The sequence below is a fragment of the Cydia fagiglandana genome, chromosome 12 (genome assembly GCF_963556715.1).
Source record: "Cydia fagiglandana chromosome 12, ilCydFagi1.1, whole genome shotgun sequence".
NCBI lineage: Eukaryota > Metazoa > Arthropoda > Insecta > Lepidoptera > Tortricidae > Cydia > Cydia fagiglandana.
Window position 1 is genome coordinate 18,312,950 of NC_085943.1, and position 15,295 is coordinate 18,328,244.

General features: G+C 39.9%; 1 protein-coding gene across 5 annotated transcripts in view; it reads left to right on the forward strand.

Moving 5' to 3' along the window:
- Window positions 1-15,295, forward strand: part of LOC134669682 (DENN domain-containing protein Crag) — a 53,912-nt gene that overhangs the window by 1,570 nt on the left and 37,047 nt on the right. For 4 of the 5 annotated variants that reach the window (XM_063527353.1, XM_063527355.1, XM_063527354.1 and 1 more), the window contains exons 1-3: window positions 13,458-13,622; window positions 14,055-14,246; window positions 14,905-15,006. In XM_063527353.1, the coding sequence (XP_063383423.1) occupies window positions 13,470-13,622; window positions 14,055-14,246; window positions 14,905-15,006 (447 nt within the window). In that variant the 5' untranslated portion in view covers window positions 13,458-13,469. Of the gene's footprint in view, window positions 1-7,372; window positions 7,538-9,950; window positions 10,191-10,475; window positions 10,564-11,978; window positions 12,139-13,457; window positions 13,623-14,054; window positions 14,247-14,904; window positions 15,007-15,295 lie in introns of those variants that run through there. The other variant, XM_063527358.1, reaches the window with a different exon arrangement.

The following is a 15,295-nucleotide window of genomic DNA, read 5'->3' on the forward strand; positions in this document are numbered from 1 at the left end:
TTACGTTCATGTCACAGCAAAACTGTAAATTTTTTATATTGTATCAACTTAATCCATGATGAAGATATAATGTAACCTCCATATGTGTACTTACTGATGTGCTGTTGAAAAAGAAAAAAAAGAAAAATTGTTGTATGGGAGTAAAATTTTCCATTTCCAAAATGAAAATTTCCCATTTATTTCCTATTATTTTTCCGACAATACATACCCTTTTGATTGAGAATGGCACAAATATGTCAATAAATAGTTATAAACGGTTTTGATTGTAATTAAATTGATTCCACTATTTCTACACATATTCATAATAATCATAATAAACCTATGCTTATTCCATAGTAACTACTCTCAACACATAATATCTATTCTAAGAAAATATTCAAGGCTGCATAACACCCTTTTGATTGAGAATGGCACAAATATGTCAATAAATAGTTATAAACGGTTTTGATTGTAATTAAATTGATTCCACTATTTCTACACATATTCATAATAATCATAATAAACCTATGCTTATTCCATAGTAACTACTCTCAACACATAATATCTATTCTAAGAAAATATTCAAGGCTGCATAACACCCTTTTGATTGAGAATGGCACAAATATGTCAATAAATAGTTATAAACGGTTTTGATTGTAATTAAATTGATTCCACTATTTCTACACATATTCATAATAATCATAATAAACCTATGCTTATTCCATAGTAACTACTCTCAACACATAATATCTATTCTAAGAAAATATTCAAGGCTGCATAACACCCTTTTGATTGAGAATGGCACAAATATGTCAATAAATAGTTATAAACGGTTTTGATTGTAATTAAATTGATTCCACTATTTCTACACATATTCATAATAATCATAATAAACCTATGCTTATTCCATAGTAACTACTCTCAACACATAATATCTATTCTAAGAAAATATTCAAGGCTGCATAACATACTTGCTATAAATTTTAATGTTGAAATAAAACTATATATAAATGATTTATATCACATTTAATAAATTAAAAATACATTGTGACGCTTCAAAGCCTTTACAGTGTTCGCCGGTCAACGGGAGTCGCCGAGGCAATGGAAGATGGGGTATAATTTATTTATATGAGCCTAGACTGTACCACTACTGGGCAAAGGCCTCCCTCCTCTTCCACGTACCCCGGTCTTGACCCGTCTCCCACCAGTAACTATAGAAGACAATATTATTTGAATGTTATTCAAATACAATGACATTATGTTAAATTAAAAACAATTTACCAGGGTCATTATACTTATTATTCTAACCATGTCACATCAACATGTGCAACTATTGCATGTACTTATATTGATATATTTGTTATGCATGCATGCACCATATTAATGAGAATAATTAATATCAAGTGTTTTTAAGTTACAGTTCAAATATATATAGAATACTAATTTCAGCCCGTAACTTACGTACCTGGTAGTTGGTGTACAAGGAAAGATGATGATGAAAAAAAACATTAATGTAAACAACAATATTGTTGTAACAACAACAGTACAGTGTGTACATTTTCGGGTAGTTGTAACATTTATTGGTTAACCAACCAAATACAAAACCGCCTGAATCAGTTCGGCATTGCCCCAATATATTTGCACACTTGCTACTTTAAATTAAAAGACGACGACTCAAAGCAAAAACAAATCTTATACATAAATAATAAACATAAAATTTCCTACAAGAAACATGCAGAACACTTTTCGCTAGGATCAATATTTAAAAAGACAAAGCAACTGGTAAGTTATATAATCAAATTTAAAGTCCTTTTTAGTTTTTTGTAAATAACTCGTAAACGGTGGCCCGTTGCAAAAAAATATTATACACAAATATTGAGCATAAAATTATCCACAAAAAAGGTTCAGCCGGCCTAGCCGAGGTTACAATCGCTATCGCTTCGACAACGAAAACCATTATGTCTCTCTATCACACTTCCATATTAGTGCGACAGTGACAGTTGCGTTTCGATCGCTACGGAGCGTTAGCGGTTGGCATCTTGGCTACGCGGCCTGGCATAAAGCTTTTCGTTGACGAAGCGATAGCGATTGTAACTTTGGCTAGGCCGACTGTACACTTTTTCGCTACGATCAATATTTAATATGATTTGCCAGTCGCATCAAGAAGGAGAGCGATTTTGAATTTTTTTGTCTAGTTTAAAAAGTGGATTTGTATCTATTTTACAGTGTATATGTATAGGCATTTTGTCACATGCAAAACCGGTCTGATCTGAACTAGATTTGTGGTCAGGCGTCATATTACGGCTGCCGTTACCGTAATTGATACAACGCAACCATAAATCATAACTACATATCACAGATACTATACGTAGGCCCGTAGGGGCCTGTTTCACACATTTTAGCTACAATTTTATTTATTAACTAGCGACCCGCCCCGGCTTCGCACGGGTTAACAAATTATACACCTAAACCTTCCACAAAAATCACTCTATTGATAGGTGAAAACCGCATAAAAATCCTTTCAGTAGTTTTTGAGTTTATCGCGAACATACAAACACACAATCAGACAGGCACGGCGGGGGACTTTGTTTTATAATTTATAAGGTTTAGTGAGTTAGGTCTAACCATCATTCATAAATAAAACTCATAACATAACTTCCCAATTCTGAGTTAAAATTTGTATTGCGTTACAGCGGGGAAATGCCGCCAGCATCCTTGGTACAATGCCTCAGGGGCCTATTTTAGATTTAAGCTAGTTATTAATTTCGTTTAGTTGTACCACTGTATATATATTGTTTGTAAATAAATGACCGCTGGTGGCCTAGCGGTCCGGAGGTCGCGGGTTCAAACCCCGGCTCGTACCAATGAGTTTTTCGGAACTTATGTACGAAATATCATTTGATATTTACCAGTCGCTTTTCGGTGAAGGAAAACATCGTAAGGAATCCTGCATACATCTGCGAAGAAATTCAAAGGTGTATGTGAAGTCCCCAATCCGCATTGGGGTAGCGTGGGGACTATAGCCCAAACCCTCTCGCGCTCGAGAGGAGGCCTGTGCCCAGCAGTGGGACGTATATAGGCTGAGATGATGATGATGATGATGAAATAAATGACTTAATTTTTTAGTTAAAATTCGAACTCTACGATCGTAGATGATAAGCACTAAAAATGTTCACACAAAGAATCTTATCCCTTGCACATAGATCCCAAAAACCGAAAAGATTTTTGCATGCTGCTTCTAAGAATATTATCTATTGATTACAATATTTACGATAGGCCTACTTTTACACACAACTTACAGACTTTGTCACCTCAGAGACCAGTATAAGTTGACCTCCGGTTTCACTGAGTTTACTACGAATCTCAGTCTTTTTATAATAGGGAAAAGCTTCTCAGTAAAAAGAAATGTTTGGTGAATGTATAGGTTGGTAAGAAAGGCGCTGGTTTCCTGCCTTTGGTAACTGGTTTGCCAGCCTTTGTGGCAACTAGTCTCCCTTATCGGGAACTTGACATGGTTTTAATAATATCAATGAATCATTCGTTTTAATAATACACTTATGTACCTAGTAAGGAAACCGTAATGGGGCTGATAATATTTTTTAGGATAAAGGATACTTATGCACAAATCTCTTAATGTTTAAGTTGTAACCACTTTTAATAAATAGCACACTGCGACCGTGACTTAGAATAGAAAGACATGATGACATTTTCAAATTGAAAAAAAAAAGAGGTCACGTAAACAATTTAAATTATTCAATGACAGAGCTGTGGGATACCAACTGATAGGCGCGTAAAAATCGTACACAAGAAATGAACCCATCATACAAATAACTCGGCTCAGGCTCACGCGGGGTTCGGTCCATGACATGTGTCCCTATTTGGAATGAATTTGCATAACAAAAATAGTAAAATCTACCATCCATCTCACTGTGCGATCCTCCACTACCCGCTACTTTTTCAAAAACAAAAGCTTTTCAGTTTTCATTCTCAAGTGATGAAGTCTATTTTTTAAATAAGTGGCCAAATACATACATCGCACACTTATTTGAGCATAGAAATCAAGAGATGTTACGACATATTTGGCCACTTTGCCTGTCACTATCTATTTGATGCTGACATACAATATTATACTCCTAGTCTTATGCACTACTTATCTCCCTAGCTTGTTGCACATTCAGCAATGCAGTACAATTTATTGTTAAGTAACAAATTACCATAAGCCATTTGCGTGGGCCATGATACCTGATCCTTAGATGCTCTTATCGACATTACGTCACTGTACGTGACACTGAGCCGGCTGTAAATAGATCAGTTTCTGCATATTTTTTACATAAGGTAATAAATAAAAGCAAGGAAGAAATAAATAAAATTTATTGGCGTGCAATTAGACGTTTCAGATGGGCAATAATGGATAATATGATTGTTTTCTGTTCAAATTGCTACATCCGTTAAAAAAGTTTTATCATCATCATATCAGCCCTTTATCGCCCATTGTTGAGCATAGGCCTCTCTTCTAGTACGCCACTTGTCCCGGTCCTAAGCTAATCTCATCCAGAAGTGACCCGCAATCTTACGAATGTCCACCCAATGAGCCAACGGACGCCAGGGGCTTCTTTCATCCGTAAGCGGCCACCGTTCCGTTAACATTTTAGTCCACCTGCCATCACTCTGCCTAGCAACACGTCCCGCCCAACTCCATATTAGTTTGGTAATGACGCAAAAAAGCTAAGATTTTTCTATGAAACTTTGCTGGTGCACGAAGAGATCCCTTTTCAGAAATCCGCTTTGGAGACAATTGGGAACACTCAATTGTGTGCAATAAACACACAAACAACCTCTCACACTAATCGCATATATGTATGTACATATTAAGATTACGAGTCGCTTAACTTCAAACTCGGGTAAATCCATATGTCAGATTATGCGATTTTGGTATTATGAAAAGGTAATAGGGTAGATATTTGCTGAGAGGGTCGAATGGATTTACCCGAGTTTGATGTTAAGCGACACATACCTTCTTCTTTCCTCTGTGGTTAAAACATTTCTTTCGGGTTCAAGTTCTCTGGCCTTGTATTCCCGAAACAACTTTAAGCCTAATAATATGTAACCTTATTTAAGGCAATAGGGGCTAGCATGGGGCTGGTCATCTTGGCTAGATCCCCAGATATTATTGCAGGTGTTCAGCTTAGAGAATGTTGTTACATTATAAACATAATGGTCGATCGGCGCCCTTTACATTCACAATACATTTTGTAAGCAGTTTTGTCATTGCTAATATAATTTGACCTGTCTATAGATTTATGTATGAGATACAATACAAGTGCGATATATAGATGGTCAAGCAAATTTTGTCACTAGAAAAAGGGCGGGAAATTTAAAAAATGTAGGCGCGAAGGGTTATTGTCCCATAGAAAATATGAATTTCGCGCGTTTTTCTACTGACAAGATTTGCTTGACCAAGTATAGTTTAGTATAGTTTCTACCATCTCTTTCGCACAACACGAAATAAAAAGAGGCGCGAAGCTATGTGCTAATATGGCTAGATTTTTCAGTAGGGTACGCACGTTTTCGATAAGCCAACGTATGGTGGGTAAACAGTGACTGACTCGCTAGCACGTAATAATAAAGCGCTTTAAAACTTTTGAATAAATTGCTTGAGGTTCACAGGTTTCTAGGAACCCTTTTAAGTTCCTAGAATAAAGTAATAAGTTTCAGGAACCGTCTGTACATAATTACGTCCTACGGGTATGACAACTATACATATATGTAAATAACTTAGCGCCACTTGCACCATTCCACTAGCCCGGGGTTAACCGGTTAAACCTGGAGTTTCCATGGTTACCAACCAGTACAATTTGACACTGGATTAATGGTTTAACCGCTTAAACCATCTTAGTGGGATGGTGCAAGTGGGCCTTATACACCTTTATCAGGCGACCCCATTGTTAGCTTTTTCAACATCTGTACCATAATACAACGAGGGCCTATTGACCCGACTGATTCACATTTCATTGGTATCATTGATCGATGTATTGAATCAAGAATGTATAAGTTCGTCGACACCGATCGTAATGAAACTATGGGCTGTTGTAACGAACACATCAATGTAGCCGTTGGTAGTTAACGTTAAATATTTAGTACATAGAAGCAGCGGAACAAATAAATGTTCTTACTGGGATTCAATACAGGACAAAGTTTCGCGGGAAGGATCAATACCAACCATGCCAAAATTGCGGATTGTTAGAGCTTATGCCATTACAATACGGTTTAGGAATTATCAGTTTGTACTACCTACCTAAACTGTACTCTCGACGTAATAAATTTTTTTGACGATGCGCGCTAAATGCAGCTTTAAATGCGACGGTCAATTATCATAATAATCCGATTTGCAACAAATCTTAAAGGTTTCCGACTTGCCGTGTAGGTCTTCAATACAAACAGCAATACTATACTGTTAACTGCCCATCGTAATCGTAATCTTATGCCTTTTGTAATAAGGTCCACCGATGGACAGTTAACAGTGTTCCCGATGGTACAGCTCAATCGTGATGGGCCGGTTGCCTGGTCGCTTAGAACACTACCTATACCACACCTGTACGCGTTGTAAACGATCAATCATGTCATACCAATTCCATCAGAGTTGACGTTGACAGGTCTACATAATTCCCGATTTAAGGTTAGATAACTAGATTCCCGTGAGCTTGCCTATTTTGGACATTAACCCACATAATAAAGAGGAATAGAGCAATCCAAATAGGCGGCGCCACTCGACGCATTAATGATTGACCCTCCGAAAGCAATAGATGATACATATAGGTATAACATTATCTTCTCATAACAATTTAGACATCATATGAATCTTGCCTATTGCCATACCCCTGCTCCATGCTCTCACATAATGGGAAGTGACAAGAGACGACAAGTTTGGAGACACAGATCGCTTGCTCGCTTTGTTTAATTCATCTAACTAGATTTTGGCTTCCTTATAAGACAAAACACTTATTACTTTTTATTTATCTCACAATAATAATCTAAATAACTAATAAATTATAATTTTCACTACAATATTAACATAAAACTACTAACTAATCTAGCTTACTGACTAACTTATACTAAAACTAAACTAAACCACGAATTAAATATAAAAAACCTCACCAAAGTCTCCTGCCTCTGGAATGGTGCCAAGGATGCTGGCGGCGTTGCCCCTTTGCACCGCTAGACTTAAACGCTGGGCAAAGAAGGAGCCTGCTCTGTGGTCGCCCGAGACACCTATTAGCCGGACCGACACTTAAGACAAAATCCTTTTATTTAAAGGTGATCTATTCTATACAAACCACAGATACAAACTTTCATTATTTTACTATACAATATTTAAAAAGATACCTCTTTCCAGGTGTCGTGTTCCCGAGTTTCGGCGAAACCGTTCCCAATGGTTACGAACTGATCGAGACAACGCCGAGTGGACTACCCGCTGACCTCAACCATGGCTCAATACGGACGCCAGAGTGTTTCATCTGCATACGACGGGGGCGGGACAGAGCGCCGCTGGTTGATATCGGTAAGATAGTTCCGATTGGTACTAGTGGGCTCACACTGACCGGATTGCTTGCTGACCATGGTTCCATACGGACGCCCGAGTGCTACATCTGTATACGACGAGGGCGGGACAGAGTGCCTCTGGTTGATATCGGTAAGATCCGATTGGTTGCTAGTGAAGCTGACTCTGACAGAACTGTCCCATTGATCTCAACCATGGCTCCATATCCGTATGGAGGATGGCTCCATACGGACGCCCGAGTGCTTCATCTGCATACGACGAGGACGGGACAGAGCGCCGCGGGTTGATATTTATTTATTTTTATTTAGAAATTTAATTCAGGCAACAAGGCCCATATTACATATTTATATCGGTAAGACAGTTGCGAATGGTTACTAGTGGGCTCACACTGACAAAGCTTCTTGCTGATCTCAACCGAGTCTCAATACGACACTTCGTAGCGTTTAATCTATATAATTATCAAAAACGCAGGCCAATTACGAACCATTCTGTACCCCAAGTGTATCCTTAGATCCTTAACGAAATCATTCGAGCAAAGTCAGAAAAGTGTTTACAAAATCAGAAGCAATGGGACTACTTTGACAGATGAACAGTAGAAATCTACACATTCATACTGCCAAAGTTCTGGCGGAACATAATTGATATTACGGAGTTAAAACTGAAATTCCAAAGTGCTATACCTGGTAACGGAAGTTTTGTAAATTCGGCAAAAGAAATATACCTACCTATTCCTTACACGCGTTCACGTTTCTTTCATAACCACGTCCATGTTTTATTCAAAAACTGCCCTGTAATCCAGTTAACAACAACGTAAAGGCCGTATTGCCTTATCTTAACGGTTATTATAGCCTAGCAACTTGCTACTTGGCATGATTATGTAATCCGATAGATAACGATGATAGCGCGGCGACAGCAAATAATGCATTTTTTGTACAGTTTTTTATCTGGCTCACATTTCACGCTCGGGTGCCCTTTGCGGCCGATACAGATTCTAAACGGAGCGGAATGGCATTTGTTAGTTGGGATTCACAAAAAAATTAAACTGATTATCACATCATGACGTCAGTACTATCGTCCACACAGTTAAATGAAAATGACAATTGTAAACCTTATTCTAGAGGCATAAGGACTACCAATGGTCTTTTAAAAGTGTTGCGGTTCTGTTTGTACACGCGTAATATGAAGTCGCCGACTTCTACTTTTGTGTGACGTAGGTACATATTTTATGGGAGTTATTAGTGGGTCTAATACTCTTGATTCTTGATACGAAAAAGCCCTACTGATGGCTTTTATAACACAATATAATTACTCTTTATTGCACACCTCATTAAAACAAAACAATGCAAAAGAAAACAGAAACACAAGCAGAGGCGGCAACTGGCGGTCTTATCGCTAAAAAGAGATCTCCTTCAGACAACATTTGGGTAGCGGAAATTAATAAATTTACTTTATATAATTTAATCATTTTAATCACATCATGATGTGATATAATATATAAAATTTTATAACAAATATCTGGGAGAAAACATAAAAACTCAAAAATGTGCTTTTTCTCATAGATCCTAGCTAGATTGAGTTTTCGCCCTCGAAACCCCCCATATAGCAAATTTCATCGAAATCGTTAGAGCTGTTTCCGAGATCCCCGAAATATATAAATATAATGTAAGTATATACCTACAAGAATTGCTTGTTTAAAGGTATAACAATTATCAAAAATAAAACATTGAGAATGTCACATAATTCACACAAATTGAGACCGGGTCACTGTCATAACATAACGTGAATCACTCTTTAAGGTCACTGGAATGCCAAATGATAAACATTTACGGCCCAAACAGGTACTTAAAATAAGGGAACCGTAATATTTCGGCAGTGAAATTGTATTTGTACCATAAAATTAAGATATTGCAATAAACCTTAGGATATATTTGGGTTCATATATGTAGAGATACATTTATACATAATTTAGTTTCTACGTATGTACCTACCTATAAAATAATGCCCGGTAAAAAAAACAACATTGACTTAAGCTTTTTTAATTCACCGCCTTTTAGGATTCTTTTTGTATCTTTTTGGTACGGAACCGTAAAAGGCGATGAATTAAAAAAAACCTTAGGTACGAATAAAATTGATATGAAATTAAATGACAGTCAAACTGATAACTTATTTTATATATACCTATTTATTTTGTCATATAACGAATTAAAGAAAGGCTTGTGACACGGTTCACTGTCCAGACTCTATGGTGGTTTATTTTGTATAGGTTACATATCATCGAGAGCATGGAACTAAATGTTTCTATCTATTAAGATCCCCGCGTCTCAGGCTAAGCCTAGTGTGGGGATCACTGTACTGCCTCTCTGTAATAACAATTTATGATAAATATATTTTGATTTTTTTTGTTATTTGATAGGCGTCATGTACGAAGGCAAAGAGCGTCTCATGGCCGACGCTGAAATGGTGCTCGAGTCCGTCGGCCAACGTCTAGCCAACGTCAACAACTCCACAGCGAAGACGTTCATAACGTACCGACGGGCACACGCCGGCGCGCCGTGCAACGCGCTGGTGGTGGTCGATGTGTGCGTGATTATAGCCAGCAAGGGAGAATGCCCGCCGCACGCCTTCTGTATGATCGCCAAGAACCTTAACAAAGGTAAGAAGAACGAAGCCATCAATGATGGCCCACCATCACCAGCTTATTATCGCTCATTGCTGAGTTCTGAGAAAGTTCACTCTTTTGCTACACCACTTGTCTTAAAGTACAGAGTATTCCAACAGCACATACCTACATGGCTTATCAAACATTCTACATCTTTTTTATTATATAATTACAATTTGACTATGACAATATACACCGGGTAGGGTATGCTACGATACTTACTTAAAAAACATGGCGACATATTTTTAGAGTATTAAGTTAATTGGTTTTTAATCGCAGGTCTGATGGGCAGCGACGTTTTTCTCTGTTACAAGAAGTCAATGAACCGTCCACCTTTAATAGCTTACAAGCCAGAAGTACTATTTAGGTAAGTTTACTTCGACCTACTTCCTTAACATTTTCTACCGATAGTTGGACAATGTCATGGCCATACAGAACAATCCACGGTATTAGCGAACGACGTATTAGCGGGTATTTATTTAATACCATTTAAGAAATGACCGTAGCTATTAACATAGTCCGTTATTAGGATTAGAAAAAACTCCGCAGAAGTATTCATTCGATTCTAAATCCTAAATATATCCTTTTCTAAATGAGAAAGTTCAAAAGTACAATTTGAAGTAAATAAAACGCTTAACAATCGTGCTAGTTGAAATTATTTCATTATAACAGCGCATAAAGTGAATAATAAATTCTCACCTTTACTTCTGCCGCGTTCATTCTAATGAAACAAAAGTACAAGTTTACATTCGTTTTTCAAAAAATTGTTATCGTAATGAATAAGTTATCTAAAGTTCTCCTTACATCAATTCGTTTACATCTGATTCTTGAACTATTTTTTGTAGTATCGCCCAAAGTTTCGAAATGCATTGAATGAAGCTACCTTCAGTTAGTCCTGAAGCTAAAATTAACGTTAATTGGTACTTTCACCGTTTCGCCGCTATACTAATTGACGTTTCCGACATGTATAAACGAACTGTACCACTATAATTAGGAAAGGTGAATCATGGTGTTACGAAATCAGCAATACGATTATCAGCATATAGCAATACCGTTTGTAATTCTGTTTGGCGTACCATTGATTCCTTTGGGTATTATGAGTGCTTTTTATGAATGGGTTTCTTTAATTTGCATGTAGAAATTACTACATAATACGATATGTGACGTTTTCAATTGGAGACGGTGACGGGTGTCGATAAATGCGATTTCTAAAAGCATCTTTATGATAGCAATGCCTTATTGACAAACGAAGAGAAATACATACATATGTACATGTTTTGTAACGTATACATTCATAATTCATAAGGTTTGAAAATGAAAAAAGTGCTAAATGGATTTTTAAATTTCTTCTTTACCTGACTGCCGCAGAAGCGAAAAGGACAAAGAATTTTATATTTTATAGCACGCTCTGCAGCTTAAAAGACTTGGCGGATTTTGATTTACATGTGTCATTAGATTCGTCTTATTTGTGCAAGTGACGCTAGTTGTAAGATTTAGGGCCAGTTGCACCAACCACATTTGACAGACTGATCAACGTCAGCCGGCGCGCCACTATGAAACTTTCCATACATAAAAATTTTGCGAACTGTTTAACGATACGAACATTTTGGTGCAACCGACCCTTAAACAACTCTAAGTAATCAGATCTGTAAAATATCAAACCCACTGGGATCAAATATTAAATTTAATACAAAGTAAAATATATGAGACCTTTCTTATTATTTACAATTTGAATAAAAAAGTTTGGAGACTCCTGCTTTAGAACGATGAAACACATTACAGGTATCCAATGACCGAGCGTCGCAGCCTCGCCTTCCCCACGTCCGTGCCATTATTCTGTCTGCCCATGGGCGCCACTCTGGAGCTGTGGCCGACCAACGCCGCCACACCTAAGCCTGTCTTCTCCACCTTTGTGCTCACAGTCGCCGATGCCACTGACAAGGTAACTTGACAACCTTTCTCTGTTATTTGTGCTATAGTTACACATACAACAGGTATCCAATGACCGAGCGTCGCAGCCTCGCCTTCCCCACGTCCGTGCCATTATTCTGTCTGCCCATGGGCGCCACTCTGGAGCTGTGGCCGACCAACGCCGCCACACCTAAGCCTGTCTTCTCCACCTTTGTGCTCACAGTCGCCGATGCCACTGACAAGGTAACTTGACAACCTTTCTCTGTTATTTGTGCTATAGTTACACATACAACAGGTATCCAATGACCGAGCGTCGCAGCCTCGCCTTCCCCACGTCCGTGCCATTATTCTGCCTGCCCATGGGCGCCACTCTGGAGCTGTGGCCGACCAACGCCGCCACACCTAAGCCTGTCTTCTCCACCTTTGTGCTCACAGTCGCCGATGCCACTGACAAAGTAACTTGACAACCTTTCTATGTTCTTTGTGCTATAGTTACACATACAACAGGTATCCAATGACCGAGCGTCGCAGCCTCGCCTTCCCCACGTCCGTGCCATTATTCTGTCTGCCCATGGGCGCCACTCTGGAGCTGTGGCCGACCAACGCCGCCACACCTAAGCCTGTCTTCTCCACCTTTGTGCTCACAGTCGCCGATGCCACTGACAAGGTAACTTGACAACCTTTCTATGTTATTTGTGCTATAGTTACACATACAACAGGTATCCAATGACCGAGCGTCGCAGCCTCGCCTTCCCCACGTCCGTGCCATTATTCTGTCTGCCCATGGGCGCCACTCTGGAGCTGTGGCCGACCAACGCCGCCACACCTAAGCCTGTCTTCTCCACCTTTGTGCTCACAGTCGCCGATGCCACTGACAAGGTAACTTGACAACCTTTCTATGTTATTTGTGCTATAGTTACACATACAACAGGTATCCAATGACCGACCGTCGCAGCCACGCCTTCCCCACGTCCGTGCCATTATTCTGCCTGCCCATGGGCGCCACTCTGGAGCTGTGGCCGACCAACGCCGCCACACCTAAGCCTGTCTTCTCCACCTTTGTGCTCACAGTCGCCGATGCCACTGACAAGGTAACTTGACAACCTTTCTATGTTCTTTGTGCTATAGTTACACATACAACAGGTATCCAATGACCGAGCGTCGCAGCCTCGCCTTCCCCACGTCCGTGCCATTATTCTGTCTGCCCATGGGCGCCACTCTGGAGCTGTGGCCGACCAACGCCGCCACACCTAAGCCTGTCTTCTCCACCTTTGTGCTCACAGTCGCCGATGCCACTGACAAGGTAACTTGACAACCTTTCTCTGTTATTTGTGCTATAGTTACACATACAACAGGTATCCAATGACCGACCGTCGCAGCCACGCCTTCCCCACGTCCGTGCCATTATTCTGCCTGCCCATGGGCGCCACTCTGGAGCTGTGGCCGACCAACGCCGCCACACCTAAGCCTGTCTTCTCCACCTTTGTGCTCACAGTCGCCGATGCCACTGACAAGGTAACTTGACAACCTTTCTCTGTTATTTGTGCTATAGTTACACATACAACAGGTATCCAATGACCGACCGTCGCAGCCACGCCTTCCCCACGTCCGTGCCATTATTCTGCCTGCCCATGGGCGCCACTCTGGAGCTGTGGCCGACCAACGCCGCGACATTTAAGCCGATCTTCTCCACTCTTGTGCTGACAATTTTATAATGAAACACTGGCGTGGCCGACCAGCGTCACAGACACTAGGCCGGTGATCCCTACCTCCTACCTCTGCGCTACCAGAGAGCCTGTAGCCTAAGAATAAAATACATTCTGATGCCACAGATACGATAATCATGGGTGCCCCTTAATGCGCCTAACATTAATGTCATAATATGTATTCGCATAACATAATTGTGCATAACATCGATCAGGCTAATATCTTCCTTTTGATTGCCAGGTATACGGTTCAGCGGTGACGTTCTACGAGACCTACCCCCACAGTCAACTCACGGAAAGCCAAATGGAGCTCCTAGGCTGGCGGCTCGGGATCTCACACACCACACACTCCGTCCACGTCAGCAAGAGCATCTGCCTGCTGTCCCGGTGGCCGTTCAGCGATACCTTCGAGCGGTGGTTGCTGTATATACTTGTAAGTGGTTGTACTGTTTGCTATGTAATGTTCTTACGAGGGGTAGGTACCCCTACAGTCAACTCACGGTGAGCCAAATGGAACTCCTAGGCTGGCGGAACGGGAAGTCGTTGCCGGAACTAGCATGCCCCATTTTAAAATGAATCTTGAATGTTTCAAGTAAAAGGTTAATTTTAAATGAATGATATTTATCGCGACCATACGGTGATTAAGCTGATCTAACCTAAAGTTCGACTGATGTGGTAAGTTGCGCTTTTTCCGTTCGTGGTCGGAATTAGAATTTAACAATTACAAACGATTTTTCCATGACTTATATTACAGTAAAGGTATAAATATTATGCGTGTATATTTAGGGTTGGTATTCCACCCTTCCAATTTCTTGTGTATTTGCGTCTCACATTTTTCTTAATAAGAGTAAGACTCAATTACATTGGACCAAGAAATTGGACAGGTGGAATACCATACTAAGGGCGCGTGTACACGGTACCGCCTCCGCGCCGACACCGCACCGCCGCCGCACCTCCGCGCTATGTACACGAAACGCGTAAACCCCGCCGCCGCGCTGCCGCATACATATCGCGAAGGTGCGGCGGCGCCCTAAGACTCGCTGTATTAATATTTAAACGAAAGATATTTACTTGAAATGTTTATTTTCTAGGAAATGTCGTGGAGTAAACAACCGCTAACTATACCAATAGAGAGATACATAACACATTTGTTGGAAGAAGTGCCATTCCCCGAGCCCAGGATATTGCTGCAGGTACGTTTAGTAAATTGATCTTTTTAATTTATTTATTTTGGCAAGTTTCCTCTGGGTCGTTTAAGACTTGCAAACAATGTCGGTTGCCTAGCAACCTCGTGCCTTGCATTCGGCGACCGACTCGATTAACAAACGACCTAGGTGATTGCGGCATTACGAAATCATCCCCAATAAGGTATTTGACTGTATTTAAAATAAATTATTGTACATCATTCATGAAATAAAGCACCAGAAGGTTAATAGAGAAACGTAAACAGCAGTTATAATTAGACATATTATATTTTAAAAC